This window comes from Diabrotica undecimpunctata, chromosome 7 (genome assembly GCF_040954645.1).
Source record: "Diabrotica undecimpunctata isolate CICGRU chromosome 7, icDiaUnde3, whole genome shotgun sequence".
Taxonomy (NCBI): Eukaryota; Metazoa; Arthropoda; class Insecta; order Coleoptera; family Chrysomelidae; genus Diabrotica; species Diabrotica undecimpunctata.
Window position 1 is genome coordinate 95,539,494 of NC_092809.1, and position 18,591 is coordinate 95,558,084.

Sequence of the window (18,591 nt, forward strand, 5' to 3'; positions counted from 1 at the left end):
GATCCAAAAGATTGTCAATAGATTCAATATCCACAATTTTAAGTAATTCGATGGGAACTTTATCAGGCCCAGGAGATTTACCACTTTTAGCTTGTTTCATTGCATATTCGATTTCTTCTCATATAATGTCAGGCCCAGTATCATCTTTAAATTCTTTTGATGCTTCTGTTTTTGCCTTCAAAGCTCTGTGCTATATATATATATATATATATATATATATATATATATATATATATATATATATATATATATATATAAATTTAGTTTTTCTTGGGTTTAGGTTCAATAAATTATATTAGATGTGAAACTAGATTTTATTTTCCATAGAAATCAACGTTTCGGCAGGTAACCTTTGCCTTTGTCAAGATTCTAAAATGTACAAGATTAAGAACAAACAGTTATTGTAAAATATATATATATATATATATATATATATATATATATATATATATATATATATATATATATATATATATATATAAACTTACCAAAACGTAAAACGGGACACTGACATTAATGAAGTGACAAATAAAAGTTGATATCTGATATCTCCTGGTTTACTGTCATTAGTGTATAATTATTTTTATATGGGCGTATATTTGATGTTTTCGAAAAAGGTAAAGTGGAGAGATGTTATGACTTTAAGAGCTTTTTATGGTGTTATATTTATTATATCAGATTGAAATATATTTTATTTAGGTTTTGTGTATCTTTTTTGTCATTTATTGCGTTGGAATTTCATTTTATTTCTATTGATTCGTGTATCTCCCTCTTCTTTTTGTTTTGTTTGGTTTTTAAAATTTTGATGTTTTCGAAGTCAAATTTATGATTCTTCTCATTTTCATGTTTTGTGAGCGCAGTGACATTGTTCTTGTCATATTTGTGAGAACGAATTCTGGATTGAAGCAGTTGACTGGTTTGCCCGATATAGACACCTTCACAGTTAATACATGGTATCTCGTAAACAACATGTGATTTTTTGAGTTTTGGAGTTTGTGTTTTTAGTTTAGTGAAATATTTATTTTGTGGGCCACTGTTATGTTATGTTTGGCTGAAAGATTTGTCAATTGTTCAGATAAACCTTTTACATATGGAAGAGTTGTATAAGTAGTTTTGATACTGTTGGGTTTATTGTTATTTGTATTGTAAAATTTATTAAGTCTTGACGTTTTGGTAAGTTATATATATATATATATATATATATATATATATATATATATATATATTTTACAATAACTGTTTGTTCTTAATCTTGTACATTTTAGAATCTCGACAAAGGCAAGGGTTTCCTGCCGAAACGTTGATTTCTATGGAAAATAAAATCTAGTTTCACATCTAATATAATTTATTGAACCTAAATCCAAGAAAAACTAAATTTATATTAAATATAGTACGGTTCAAGAAACTCAAAACTATTATATATATACATATATATATATATATATATATATATATATATATATATATATATATATATATATATATATATAATATATATATATATATATATATATATATATATATATATATATAATATATTGATATGATTGGTGTTTATAGAAATTAATTTATAAGTTATATACTAGAGAATTTTATAAAAATATATTTATGTGAGGGCATTTTTAAGAAATTAGCATATAATAATTGTAAAAAGTTGTATTTTAGTAATTATAATGTGGTAGATATATTTAAGTGAGCCATGTGACTAGGCAACCAACTATACATGTGAGTGACAGACAGATATACATACTCTCCAAGTGACATTTTAAATAATTAGGAATATAAAGTGGGGTTATAATAATAATGTTAGTTTAAAATGTTTAATTTATATATAGTTACTGATTTAAGTGTTTATTCTGATCTGAAAAGCCTAAATGTCAACAAAATTATCAATAGAAAATTAAAGAATTCTCCAGAATAGAGAATTTGACCTTTGTTTACGGTGGAACATTCTCGAAATAATGGTTATGTCTGTGGATCGAACATATACTTTTTTCGAGAACATCCATATAGAAGAAATAGAACAAAATCGAACATGATTTCTTACCAGATGGTTCTGGAAGATTGAAAAGATATAAATACCCGTGATTTGGATTCAAGAGGGAGTTTAGTAAGAAAGTCCATTCAGTTAGTCAATCAGTTATGAGTTACAGTTACTATGATGGCCAGTTTTAATATGAAAATTAGTTAGAGGCAGTCAATCAGTTACAATTGTTCAATATAGTGAGTTAAATCAAGATTAAGAAACAGTATGAAGAAAATATCATTGAAGATTAAAAATTATGTTATGTATAAATGATGATAATGGAAGAAGTATTAATTGAATATTAAAATTAAATAATATTTTAATTATTGAATATTTTTTTATTATTTAATAATAATTGAATTGATATATTGAAAAGAAGAATAAAAATAAATGCTGTTTGCTGGTTTGCTTGGTGGTTTATAAATGCTGTGAAGAAAAATATCTTAAATTGGTGGAAGCTAATAATTGGAAAAAGTAATTTCACAAAAACAAGGATAACCGAAGCTGAGAAGAAGACATTTGAGTGATGATTATAATCTATATAGTGGAAAACAGTTCATTTAGGCATTCAGTGACAGAAAGGTACAAAATTTTGTTAATGTAATTTAGTTAGTGTCATAACAATTTCAATTTTGAAGATAGTTTGTTTAAATTTTACATTGTCTATAGAATTTAATTAGTTTCATAAGAATTTCAATTTAAAGATAGTTTATTTTAAATTTACATTGGCTAGGTTAGATATATATGTGTTTCATAATAGATATAATAAAGATAATTTAAAAAAAGTACTTACAAACTAATTCTTTGAAAACCGCGATAAAAACCCTATATTATTAAAAAAAACACTCATTGCTCATCATTCACAAACAATACATCATAACAATATATATATATATATATATATATATATATATATATATATATATATATATATATATATATATATATTGTGTTCGTCTCTGTATTTTCTGGTTTATGACTATTACTAGTGATTTTGTCCGTCACCATGCGATGGGGAACCAATAAATTGCACCTACAGTCAGTCCACTTAATTTTTCTGCCTTCCTTCTATTTAAAGCTAGGATGATAACAGAATAATATTTTAATCTGTTGTACAACTTTCATAACAAATAAGTCACTTTTGGAGAGTCGCTGAACTTTTTGTGTAAAGTTGTCTTATGAAATCAACCTACGGATAAAATCAGCGTAATTCTAGTTTGGCAATTTATTTGTTGGGAAAGCTCGAGTTTTGTATTATACTTTTTACCGATCACCAAATTCGCAGCCAATTTTTTAGCCAAAAATAAATTTTTAAAATAATAAACTTCGTGCATGAAAGGGCCGGTCTTTTCACTTCCAGATAAATGTCGTCTGTTAATAAAAACCATTTTTTTTATCAAGATTATGAAAATATTAAATCCCTAAACTAAGTAAATGAAAATATGTATATACCTACTTTTATAATAATTTATTAACAACTATTTACAATATTGTCTCAGAATATAGATCACTGTCGGTTTACTTAATGTTAACTTTTTAAAAAAGTCTTTATCATTACAAAAATTAAGATGTTCGATTCTGCATCAAATATTATAATCTCGCACTAAGTTTATAAACATTAAATATCATACTGATTATACTCTCCGACTTCACTAACATAAACTTTAAATTATTTTGTATTAAAACCTACCTTAAAAATATTAATATTATTTATTAATTATATTAATATGTAATTAATATTTTTTGTATTATTAATTAAACGTATCGTTTCAGAAACAAGATATGATTGACTCATAGGTTGAAATGTGAGTAGTTCAGATTTATTTGTTCAGATGGCGTTAGGATTTTAAATCTGAACATAAAGCTTTAAATTATTTTGTATTAAATTCTACCTTAATTATTAAAATTAATTATTAATTATATTATTATGTAATTAATACAGTATTATTAATTAAACGTATCGTTTCAAGAACAAAATATGATTGAAATGTCAAATGGTGGTAGTTGAGATTTCTTTCCTAAATGGCGTCGTTAGTTTACTGGACAAACGGTGTGACTTGTCGTCATAGCTTTTTATATAGATAGATAAGGGACCACTTTTATCTCTTGGTTGCTTAGTTTGAAGTATTTTTTCCAATTCTTGGCAGTGCTCATGAAGTCATTCTCTCTTTAGTTTCTTTTATTTTCGTATTAATTAATCGATCTTTTTTATTATATGCCGACCCCAAATTAAATTAATGATAAAAGTAATGCTTTGGTTACTTGTAATGTTTTTATAAACATAGAATTAAACACTTTAAACTGTATTTAATTTTAGATTGCTGCCGAAACTGGCTTAAAACTGATGTGTCCAACTTGGATAGATGACGTTTGGGCTGCTAGTCAAACTGCTAACGTCCACGCTGACGATGAAGATTTTCAAAAACATAAATGTCTACCATTTCATAATCTCACAATAAGTTCGACTGGCATTACGAATTTAGCAGAGAAACATAAAATTGAGAAACTGGTCAGTGAAAATGGAGGAAACTTTAGCGGAAAACTTACTTTGGCAACGACAGATATATTAGTATGTTCTGGAGATGTGTAAGTGTTAGATATATTTTTATTTTATAATTTAGTTTTATTTTATAATGAATGACATGATATTTATTGCTTGATATTTTAGTGTAAAGTTTGGCGAGGACTATAATTTTAACAAATATTTTTGAAAAAATTAAGTCAAAAAGGTATTCAACACTGTAGTTACTGACGAATAGTAGTAGATAGAAAGCCACTTTAGCCCACTTTGACCAAATTTTTTTGTGGAGGCGTCATTTTTTGTGGAGGCGTGTATTATGTCATGTTGACATAAAACGGGACATTTGACACAGCACGTAACATTTGACATAAAACGTGACATTTGACCTAAAAGGTTCAGCACGAGCTTTTTATATATAAAGATTTTTTTTAGTGTGAAGAGTGAAAAGTACAAAGCTGCCCGTCAGTGTGCACATATCAAATGCGTAAACGTCAACTGGGTTACAGACAGTGTGGTCAAAGGTTATGCTCTTCCTCATGATTTATATAAAGTTCAGAAAATGACTTCGACACCTACCAAAAGAGATAAATACGTCAATCCTGAATTTTCAGTATTGAGTGCTATTGGAGGATTTAATACCTCTTCGAGAACTCATATCGAAGAAACACTTAGTATGACATCATTAGATGGAGAAAGAGTTTCAAACAATAAAAGAAAAGGTATGTAGTGTAGATTAATTGTTAATTGTTTCTTTTATCTTCTCCTTGCTATATAAAAAGCATTTGGCTACTATAGCTGTTCTTTTATTCATTCCTTCCATTTTTTCCTGTCACTGAATATCCTCTTTATATAACTTTTTACTTTGTTTTTTTTTCGTGTATCTACTGTGCCCAAGTTTTCCTTGGTATCCCCTTTCTTCCTGTTTTTTCTTCTTGTCTCGTAAATTCTTTTGCCAAATGTACTTTCCTCCATCAATATACAGGGTGAGTTTTTAGTGCAACATCGGTCGATAATTCCATTGTGGTACAAGATATCCAAAAAAATTATTTAGAAAAAATGTAGGCAATGATATTCTCCATACTTGGAAAATATGTGAAATTCTACAGGGTGATTAATAACTACGTGGTATAGCAAACATAATTTTTTAAATGGGACACCCTATATATTTTTTCATATTTATATTCCTCTCATAATTCTTGTTCTTATAATATTGGGCTTTACATTACTATACAGAGTATTTAACAAGTTATAACTATTTTTATTTCGAAATCCATATGACATCAACACCATGTATATAAGGAAGTAATGCATAAACAATTATTTATTTTATATATTAAGGTAAACAATATTTGTAGTTTTTAAAATTAAGTTTATTTGAAATTATTGACTAAAATTTGTGTACAGAATGAACTACGAAACAAAAGTACGATTTTCTCAATTTTTTTGAATGGGTCACCCTATATTTTATCTTTTAGAAATATTGTATTTATGATACTCTTTCATTTTTATATAGTATTCCCTATACCTAAACTCTTTATTTTCTGAGATATATTTAGTTTTCTTCAAATTTCGGGAATACATTTAATTTTTGTAAGTAGAAATAAGTCTTGAGTATTGAGTGATATAATAAAATTATTTTTATTCAATAAGTAACTAACAAAAAATATAAACCATAATAATATGTAATAAATGTGATAATTAATGTGATATTAAGGAAATAAGTCTAAAATAAATGTTAAAATGTCCACCTTCAACGTCTATACAAGTTTGTAACCGATATTCAAATGACCGAGCCACATTTCTTAATATTTGTAAGTCAATTTTATTAAAACGTTCTCTTATTTTATTTTTTATATCATCTGGCGTTGTTATATAGACCCACATGAAAAAAAAAACAATTTTGTAGAATTCCGGTGATCGCGGTGGCCAAACAGTTGGTCCTCCTCTGCGTATCCACCTCTCAGGAAAGTTAATATTTAGACGATTGTGAATAGGAGCAGTGTAGTGAACTGAAGCACCGTCCTGTAAAAACCACATTCGTTGTCGAATATTAAGCGGTACATTTTGCAGTAGTCTTGGCAAGTGAGTATTTAAAAAATCCGGATATATGGCACCATTCACACGACCGTCAAAAATATGTGGGCCAATCACATAATCGGCAACAATACCACCCCAAACATTTATAGACCACCTAATTTGACTATGAGTGTTAACAAAATAGGGATTGCTTAATGGATAGTAACGAAAATTATGCCGATTCACCGTTCCATTTTTGTGAAATGTAGCCTCATCTTCAAAAAGCACATAACCGAAAAAAAGTTGGTCCCTTCGCACTTGCTGCTGAGACCATTGACAAAAAACTAACCTGTGTTGATAATAATTATCGACTGTCAATTCTTGATGTAACTGTATGTAGTAAGGATGCAGTTTATGTTTACGAAAGATTTTTGTCGCCGAAGTTTGACTAATGTCATGTTAACGTGAAATTTTACGAGTGCTGATGTGGGGATCTTCATCATATTCCTTTTCTTCACTTATAAAAGTCTCATTTTTTTCATATACAACTGACCCAGTGCGTACAAAACGATCCATTAATTTTTCAAAAGCTCTTTCGTTTGACTTCCTCCGTTCAGGATATCACTCGTGATATAATCTGGATTCAAGTAAGCAAGTTCTCGAACTTTCTCCTAATTCCCAGATCATATCTGTAATAATATGAAAACTGTCATTTTTTCAAATCATACTATTTTACCTTTGTATCTGACACAAATGGCCGTTTACTTATTAAAAGTGGCCTCACAATCACAGTTAGGAATATTAAAAATTCTTGGTTTAGAATACTGTTGATATAACAATCTAAAAATTGTTACATCAATTGTATATTGTTTTGCTTTCTGTTTTGTTTGAGTTATTTATTGAATAAAAATAATCTTATTATATTATTATACAAAACATATTATCTTGTACGAATTTTAGGAATCTTATATTTCATTAAGGAAATATGATATTTCCATAATATCACATTTATTGATACATTCATTGCATATTGTTGTGATTTATATTTTTTGGTAGTTACTTTACTTATTGAATAAAAATAATTTTGTTACATTATCACTCAACACTCAGTACTTATTTCTACTTACAAAAATTAAATGTATTTCCGAAATTTGAAGAAAACTAAAAATATCTCGGAAAGTACTAAGTTTAGGTATAGGGAATGCTATATAAAAATGAAAGAATATCATAAATACAATATTTCTAAAAAATAAAATATAGGGTGATCCATTTAAAAAAGTTGAGAAAATCGTAATTTTGTTTTGTAGTTCACCCTGTATACAAATTTTTGTCAATGATTTCAATTAAACTTAATTTAAAAACTACAATATATTGTTTACTATATTATATAAAATAAATAATTGTTTATGCATTAGGTACTCTTTATATACATGGTGTTGATTTCATAAAGATTTCGAAATAAAAATGGTCATAACTTGTTAAATACTCTGTATACTAATGCAAAACACAATACTATAAGAACAAGAATTATGAGAAGAATACAAATTTGAAAAAATATATAGGGTGTCCCATTTAAAAAATTGTATGTTTTCTATACCACGTAGATATTAATCACCCTGTAGAATTCCACATATTTTCCAAGTATGGAGTATAAGTAAGTATAAGTATTATTGTCTACATTTTTTCTAAATAAGTTTTTTGGATATTCTATGCCATAATGGCATTATCGACCGATGTCGCACTAAAAACTCACCCTGTATATATATATATATATATATATATATATATATATATATATATACATATATATTTTAGTGGATTTTCTTGGGCTTAGGTTCATAAAAAAGATTGTTTTGATACTAAGACATTTTTATTTTTTTTTTGACGTTTTAGGCAGGATATCCATGCCTTTTTCAAGAAATAATATTGACTAAAAAACATTTTATCAAAGACATAATAGGGTTTAAAAGAAAAACTTTTGACTTACCAAGCATGTAAAAATTCGGTGTTAACAAGTATACATAAACGTCACAAATTAAAATAATATTTAAAGCATAGGACAGACCCACTAAGTCACTACATGTAAAATGGATTTTAAATTTAATATGTTGTTTATTGATGTTAGTTTATCATTTAAACAATCAGTTATTTTAACATCATAGGCGTTCTGAGATTATCTTTTTGTGTGTTTTTAAATTAAATTAAAATATAACTTGTTTAAATTTTTGACATCTTTTTTATCATTTATTGCGTTATTATTCTTTTTGATTTGTATAGACTCTAGAAGCTCCCTCTTCTTCCTGTTATGTTCACTTTTTAGGATCTTGGTTTTGTCAAAATCAAATTTATGTTTCTTTTTGTTTTCATGTTTTGTGAGGGCGGTTGAGTTTTTTTTGTCATATTTGTGGGAACGTATTCTTGAATTAAGTAGCTGACTGGTTTGTTGGTTTTATTGTTATTATTGTTATTGTACAGTGTTGGTTTTATTGTTATTATTGTTATTGTAAAATTTATGCAGTCGCGATTTGAAAGTGTTGTCGATAAGGTGGTGTGGGTATGAATTAAGTGTTAGTGCTGTTTTTGCTTTTTTAATAGCCTGAGGTCTGTTGATAGGATCGGATAATCTAATAGCTCCATTGGCGAGTCCGATTACTACAGATTTCTTTTGAGACAAGGGATGATGAGAGTTGAAATTCAGATATCTCGACGACCAGGTTATTCTGGTGTACCATGAAGTGAACTCAAAATATATATATATATATATATATATATATATATATATATATATATATATATATATATATATATATTGTGACGATTAGGGTTTATAGAAAATAATTTATAAGTTATATACTACATAATATTAGATATTTGGTTGTTTTAAATAAGTTATATACTAGAGAATTTAATAAAAATATATTTATGTGAGGGCATTTTTAATAAATTAGCATAATAATTGTAAAAAGTTGTATTCTAATATTGTAAATATATATAAGTGAGCCATGTGCTTAGGCAACCAAAAATACTCTCGGAGATTGACAGATATTTATACTCTGAAGTGACGTTTAAAAATATTTACGAATATAAAGTGGGTTATAATAATATATTGTTTGAAATGTGTATTTTATTAAATTAGAATGTTAAGTTACTAATTTAATTATATATTCTGATCTGAAAAGCCTAAATGTAAACAAAATTATTAATAGAAAAGAATGGAATTCTCTGGATCTCCGGAGATGGCCATGTTTGCGAAATGGTTTGTTCCAGAAAATTCATACAAGTATGAAATAGAACAAATTGGAACATGATCTCTTACGAGATGGTTCTAGAATGTCCAAAAGATATAAATACCCGTGATTTGGATTCAAGATGGCAGTTTTAAGAGTTTTTAGCAGTTTTATCATGAAAGTTAGTTAGAAGATAGATACATTTACTTAGTGAAGTCAATTGTTCAGAAGTTTTTAGTTTTAGAAGTTTTTAGTCAGAAGTCAAGCAGTTTATTATGAAAGTTAGTTGGAGTCAGTGAATCAAGTACAAATAGTCAAAATGTTTAATATAGTGAGTTAAATGAAGATTAAAAATTATGCATATAATTTAATGCACATTTATAATTATACACAAATAATTATTGAAGATAAAAAAAGGTATATTGGAAGAAATTAAATTATATTATGGTTGGAGATTAGTATAAATCAACTTATAATAATTGGATATTGGTATATTGAAAAGAAGAATAAATATAAATGCTGTTTGCTGGTTTGGTTGGTGGTGTATACATGCTGGTGAAGAAAACTATATCTTAAATTGGTAGAAGCTGATAATTGAAAAAAGTAATTTCACAAAAAACAAGGATAACTGAAGTACGAAGACATTCAGTGGTGATTAGAATCTATATACTTAGTGGAAAACAGTTCATTTAGGCATTCAGTGAAAGAAAGGTACAAAATTTTGTTAATATAATTTAGTTAGTGTCATAACAATTTCAATTTTGAAGATAGTTTTGTTTAAATTTTAGATTGTCTATAGAATTTAATTAGTTTTATAAGAATATCAATTTAAAGATAGTTTATTTTAAATTTACATTGACTAGGTTAGATATATATGTGTGTTTCATAATAGTTATAATAAAGATAATTTAAAAAAGTACTTACAAGCTAATTCTTTGAGAACCGCGATAAAACCCTATATATATGTGTGTATATGTATATATATGTGTATATATATATATATGTATATATATATATTATTAAAATTACTCATTGCTCATCATTCAAACAAAAAACACATCATAACAATTTGGCACCCAACGCGGTGGCTCTCTATTTAAAAGAATTAGTTTGGGAAGATAAGTGCTCTCATATAATTAAATTAATTATCAGTAGAAAGAAAAAATTATAGATTTTATTTTTAATTATATTTGAACAAGTAAAGTCTCAAAATGTCTCAAGGAAAGAAAGGTACAAGAAGCAAAAAGAATGAAGAAGATGTGGAAATAGAAACACAACCTATACAAGAGGAGAGTTTAGTTCAAGTTCCACAAGATACTGCAGAAATGAATCCAGAAAGAGAGGAAAATGTCAATATGGCAGCTTTGATGTCATTAATGATGCAGATGAACAAGACAATGGAAGAGAATTCAAAAGAAATCAAAGAAGACATGAAAAAAATGGAACAGAAAATGGAAGAGAATACGAAAAAATTGGAAGAGAATTTAAAAGAAGTCAAAGAAGACATGAAAAAAATGGAACAGAAATTGGAAGAGAATTATAGAAAATTAGAAAAGAAAATAGAAGATAATAATAATAAAATTGTAAAACAAATGGATAAAAAACTTGAAGCTGCAGAGAAAAAAGTAGCAAATGAAATAAAAAGTATACGGAATGACTACAAGAAAAGGATAGACAATGAGAGGACAGAAGTAAAGAGAATTATTCAAGATAATAAGATAGATATAGAACAGAAAATAGAGTTACAGAAATGTAACTTAGAAGTAAAAATTAACGAAGACAGGAGAAACACAGAAGAAAAATTAGACGATATACAACAAAATATCCAAATAAATTGTAATCAAATAAGAAATGTGGAACAGAGAATAGATGATATTTCACAAATGAGAGACATAGGGAGACCTTACTTAAATTTAACAAATGAGACTGGGATTAAATTCTCTGGTAATATAAAAAATTTGCATCCTAGAGTATACATAAATAGTTTAAAACATAAATTAAGATTTGTGAATAATATTAATGATATTAAAGATTATATTAGAATGACATTAAATGACAATGCAGCAACTTGGTTTGCTAGTATTGAAAATGATTTAGATAACTTTCAAACATTTGAAAATAAATTTTTAAATTATTATTGGGGTGAATTAGAGCAAGCAAAGTTTAGAGAAATTCTATATTTTGGAAAGTATAATCAAAATTTAAAATCAAATATGGTAGATTATGCATTGAAATTGATAACAGTTGCAAAATATTTAGAACCACCACTTAGAGAGGATGAAACAGTCTTAAATGTATCTAGACATTTTGATGCTGATGTTGTGCAAACCGTAACTGTACAAAATATTCAAACAATAGATAGTTTCATTAATTTTATTCAAAGAATACAAAGAGGCAATATGACAAGTAATACTAACAACAGAAAAAACAATAATAACTTTCAATATAAAAAAAATGATAATCAACAATATAGACAATCATATAACAATAATACTAGGTATGGTAATAATTTACAAAATTTTAATAATAATAACAGTAATCAAATTAGACAAAATTGTAATAACAATACTAGTTATAATAGACAACATTTTAATAACAGTACTAATAATAATAGACAAGATTTTAACAATAGAAGAAATACAGAGCGACCTAACTATAACAGACAGGTAAATTGTGTTCGAAGGAATAGAAGCTGCGAAGACAGGGAACGAAGTAGTACAAGTCAGGAAAATGTGAGTAGAAGTCATAGTAGGGAAAGACATAGGACATCAGATCCAAGTGGTCAGATACAATCTGACAATTCTAATAATCAAAATTTTGTGCAGTAAACTTTCTGAATTACAAGTTAGGCCATTGCTATTATGAAAAACCTTCTGAATTTATTTCTTTAGATGAAGAGAAAATTATTGAATCTATTAATTTAATTTATATAAATGCTTTGGCCAAAAATAAAATGATTAAAATTATGATAGATACTGGTTCAGAAAGTACATTAGTCTCGGAGAATTTTATTTTTAATACATTAAAACTATCAGATATAATAAAGATTCCAAAAATTAAAATTATTGGTGCAAATAATAAGAAGTTGGGTGAAATTGATAAACTAGCCAATTTTAAATTTAATATTCTTAATAAAGAAATTAATATGCAAGGATTTATTGTCAAGGATTTATGTGTTGATATATTAATGGGAAATGATGAATTGGAAAAGAAGAAAGTAAAGATAGATTTTGAAGAAAAAATGGTAACTTTGGAAGGGCAAATAATTAAATATATGCAGAAAGATGAGGTAGAAGAAGGAATAAGAGTTGATAGGATATTATTAAAAGAAAATAATGATGTTTATGAAGAAGAAATGTATTTTGATGATAGGGAAATGTCCCAAAAGAATGTAAAGAATAATTATTGTAGTGAATATTTAAGGAATGGAAATTTTAAGCAGATGGATGCCTACGAGGCGGAGTGCGTAAAATTGGAAGCAAGGAATAATGAGTACATAATGAAGAATAATGTTATTTGTAAAGAAGAAGATATGATGAAAGTTTTAAATTGCCCTGAAGAATATAAATCAATAGTCATTTCCATATTGCAGCAACACAAGGGACTTGTCAATAAAGAAAATAGAATTGCACAAAATTATATCCATAGTATAAAAGTTAAAGAAGAAAAAGATTTTAAAACAAAATCATACCCAATACCATATAAATACAGAGAAGAAGTAAACAAAACAGTTAATAATATGTTAGAAGATGGGATCATTGAGAAGGCAGACACACGTTTTATTAACCCCATAGTAGTAGTACGAAAAAGATCAGGTGAAATCAGGTTATGTTTGGATGCAAGGAATATTAACAAGATTACTGAAAAGCAATTTGAAGCACCAATGAGTATAGATGGAATATTAGGAAGAATTACAGGAATGTCATTTTTCACTAAAATCGATTTACAGCATAGTTTCTGGTTAATACCTCTAGAAAGAAAAAGTAGACAGTATACAGGATTTCAGATAGATGGAGTAGTATATCAATTCAAAGTAGTACCATTTGGACTTCAATCATCTTGCAGTGCTCTATGTAGATGTCTTCATGATATTTTGGATCAATATGAACATTTTGTAATTCACTACATTGATGATATATTAATTTTTTCTAAAACAGCTGAAGATCATGAGAAACACCTAAAAATTATAATAAATAGATTAGACAAAGTTGGACTAAAAATAAATCAAGAAAAATGTACATTTTTTCAAAAAGAAGTCATATATCTAGGTTATAAACTTAACACTAAGGGAATCGAAATGGATCCAGAACGGACACAAGTCATTCAGGAATATAAAACACCACACAATTTAAGAACTTTAAGAGGATTTATTGGAATAATTAATTATTATAAAAGGATGATACCAGATCTAAGTATAAAAGAAATTCCATTACTTGAACTACTGAGAAAAGGTGTAAAATGGAGATGGGATCAGAGAAGAGAACTAGCATTCCAAGAAATTAAAAACATTTTTCTGTCAAACTTGAAAATATACTATCCTGACTACACACAGCCATTCATATTAAGAACAGATGCATCAATAGAGAGATTATCAGGGGTATTATTACAAATACATGATGGGGTCGAATACCCAATACAATTCATTTCAAGAATTACAAAGCCACATGAAAAGGGTTACTCAGTTTCAGAATTAGAACTAGCAAGTATAATACACTGTGTCACAAAATTAAGATTTTATTTGTTGGGTAATGAATTTACAATAGAAACAGATCACCAAGCTTTAACGTCTATATTAAATAACAAATATGGAAACAGTAGAATACATCGGTGGAGTCTAATACTTAGTGAATACTGCTTTGAAATCAAATACATTTCTGGAAAATCCAATATAGTGGCAGATGCTTTATCAAGGTTAGAAAATACACCACAAAAAGGGCAGCGAACAATAAAAATTGGATTAAATCAATTAGTAGAAAGTACTGGATTATATTCTAAAGAAGAAATTATAAGAGATCAGATCAATTTGAGTGAAAAACAAAAAGTCCTAAGGAAAGATGGGGTATATTATAAAATAATAAATGGCATAGAAGTATATGTAATAACTAGAACTTTAGCAAAGAAAATATTGAAAAATTTACATAACAATTATATGCATATTGGTTCAAGAAAGCTATGGATGCTATTTAGGGACAATTATTTTGCAAAGAATGACATAAGTATAGCAAAAGAAATTACTACCCAATGCCCAATATGTCAACTAAACAAAGAAAAGAATTTCAAAAACCAGAACACATATAAATCTAATGTTGTATATGAAAAACTAAATACAGTTTCCATGGATTTTATTTCAAATTTAGTTCTCAGTCCAACAGGAAAAAAGCATATACTAGTGATAGTTGATTTATATACAAAATTTATTAAACTATATCCCTGCTCTAGAACAAATGTTAAAACATTAAAATTATATATTAATCAATTTTTCGAAGAAATAGGACCATTTAGAAATTGCATAATAGATAATGCTACATATTTTAACAACCAAAAATTTCAGACATTTTGTGAGAAAAAGGGAATCAACATTCATTTTACAAGTATCAGACATCCTCAGGCAAATCCTGCAGAAAGATATATTAAAGAAGTTATAAAATATTTAAGGATACTGTGCCAAAACCAACATGAAACTTGGCAGCAACATATACCACAAGTAGAATATTTTTTAAATAATACACATAATTTGAATACAGAGGAAGTACCAGAATATTTAATGTTTGGCCATATAGGAAACAGAAAGTGGATTAGTGAATATAATCAGGATATGTTAGAACAAGTAATGCAGAAAGTGAATAACCGAATTAGGAGGAAAGCTGAAAAATATATCAGAAGACAAAATCGAAATATAAAAAAACCAATCACATTTCAAAAAGGAGACCTAGTGTTAATTCGTTCACTTAGAAAAAGTAATGTTAAAGAAAACCGTTGTAAGAAATTACAACCAATGTTTGAAGGTCCATATACAATTGAAAATCAGAATGGACTAAATAGTTATGTGTTAATAGATGCAGAGAACAGACTAAGAGGCATATTTCATATCAACGACATTTTTCAATATCATGAAGAGATTGAATAATGATTTCTATACCTTTAACACAAATATAATAACACTAATAACTTACTGATAGATCCATTTCATAGATAGATGGTAGATTTCTTTGTTGTGAATAAATTTGACATCATACTTGTTGAATTTTGTACATATGGAAATTGTTTGGTACCCTAAAAATCATAATTTGGGGTTAGATACTATAATTGCTATAAAAATGTCTTTCTAATATAATAAAGTGAAAAACTTACCAATTTATATTGATGAAAGTTATTTTGAATGGAAATAATTCCTAGAATTTGTCTATAAATAAACAGAACACCATATCTATTATATTTTTAATTAAGGTTATATTTATTCTCTGATATCGCATCCATTGTTCCATTTGACATGACAGTTTGACCATAGAATAGCCGAACTGTGATCCGTTGTTCTCTGCTTTGACATAGACAGCGAACAGGGATGTATTTAACACACTTTAAATAATAAAAAAAAATTGAATTATTAATTTATTAAATTTAATAAGGTATGAGAAAATTAATATTTAAAAAAATAATAAGTAAATTATTTATTTTAAATATTATTTTTGGGGTATTGTGACGATTAGGGTTTATAGAAAATAATTTATAAGTTATATACTACATAATATTAGATATTTGGTTGTTTTAAATAAGTTATATACTAGAGAATTTAATAAAAATATATTTATGTGAGGGCATTTTTAATAAATTAGCATAATAATTGTAAAAAGTTGTATTCTAATATTGTAAATATATATAAGTGAGCCATGTGCTTAGGCAACCAAAAATACTCTCGGAGATTGACAGATATTTATACTCTGAAGTGACGTTTAAAAATATTTACGAATATAAAGTGGGTTATAATAATATATTGTTTGAAATGTGTATTTTATTAAATTAGAATGTTAAGTTACTAATTTAATTATATATTCTGATCTGAAAAGCCTAAATGTAAACAAAATTATTAATAGAAAAGAATGGAATTCTCTGGATCTCCGGAGATGGCCATGTTTGCGAAATGGTTTGTTCCAGAAAATTCATACAAGTATGAAATAGAACAAATTGGAACATGATCTCTTACGAGATGGTTCTAGAATGTCCAAAAGATATAAATACCCGTGATTTGGATTCAAGATGGCAGTTTTAAGAGTTTTTAGCAGTTTTATCATGAAAGTTAGTTAGAAGATAGATACATTTACTTAGTGAAGTCAATTGTTCAGAAGTTTTTAGTTTTAGAAGTTTTTAGTCAGAAGTCAAGCAGTTTATTATGAAAGTTAGTTGGAGTCAGTGAATCAAGTACAAATAGTCAAAATGTTTAATATAGTGAGTTAAATGAAGATTAAAAATTATGCATATAATTTAATGCACATTTATAATTATACACAAATAATTATTGAAGATAAAAAAAGGTATATTGGAAGAAATTAAATTATATTATGGTTGGAGATTAGTATAAATCAACTTATAATAATTGGATATTGGTATATTGAAAAGAAGAATAAATATAAATGCTGTTTGCTGGTTTGGTTGGTGGTGTATACATGCTGGTGAAGAAAACTATATCTTAAATTGGTAGAAGCTGATAATTGAAAAAAGTAATTTCACAAAAAACAAGGATAACTGAAGTACGAAGACATTCAGTGGTGATTAGAATCTATATACTTAGTGGAAAACAGTTCATTTAGGCATTCAGTGAAAGAAAGGTACAAAATTTTGTTAATATAATTTAGTTAGTGTCATAACAATTTCAATTTTGAAGATAGTTTTGTTTAAATTTTAGATTGTCTATAGAATTTAATTAGTTTTATAAGAATATCAATTTAAAGATAGTTTATTTTAAATTTACATTGACTAGGTTAGATATATATGTGTGTTTCATAATAGTTATAATAAAGATAATTTAAAAAAGTACTTACAAGCTAATTCTTTGAGAACCGCGATAAAACCCTATATATATGTGTGTATATGTATATATATGTGTATATATATATATATATGTATATATATATATTATTAAAATTACTCATTGCTCATCATTCAAACAAAAAACACATCATAACAATATATATATATGTATATATATATATATATATATATATATATATATATATATATATAATAGTAATTCTTCGAGTTAGAATTTCTTCTTCTTCTACTATATATGTATATTTATCATCAAAATTTTGCTTCCAGAAAGTATCTCTTATTTTTAAAACTCAATCACTCTTAATATTCATTGTTAACAAAAAAATATGTTTATTTCTAGCTAAAGATAATTTTGACGAGTTAATTGAAAGCTTAGATATTAAAAAAGCTAAAAAATCAGGAGAGTATTTAGATGGATGTTCGGTAAGTATTTTATAGGTCTATATTTATGTTATATGTTTAATAGTTAATTAAATATTTCGGAGAAAAAGATTACATTAGAGTCTTAGTGCCATGTTGAATTTTTCTTTGTCATTGAATTCTATTCGCTAAATCTTTTCTTTGTCATTGTATTCTATTTGGCTGCTATTAATTTAAGGCCTCTTTGAAAATACGCATAAACGGTATAGTCAATAAAGCATTTAATATACCTTGCAACCTTTGGTCATTTAATATTCTTACTATGCTTTTTTATACCTATTCTTAACAGCTAATATCAATTGTCTCCGATTTGTTCAAAGTATATAAACAACAAA

General features: G+C 26.7%; 1 protein-coding gene across 1 annotated transcript in view; it reads left to right on the forward strand.

Annotated features, from left to right (window-relative positions):
- The window catches only part of mus101 (mutagen-sensitive 101), an 88,170-nt gene that overhangs the window by 10,719 nt on the left and 58,860 nt on the right, over window positions 1-18,591 (forward strand). The window contains 3 exon segments of the mRNA XM_072537795.1: window positions 4,344-4,612; window positions 4,980-5,266; window positions 18,177-18,259. Of these exon segments, the coding sequence (XP_072393896.1) occupies window positions 4,344-4,612; window positions 4,980-5,266; window positions 18,177-18,259 (639 nt within the window).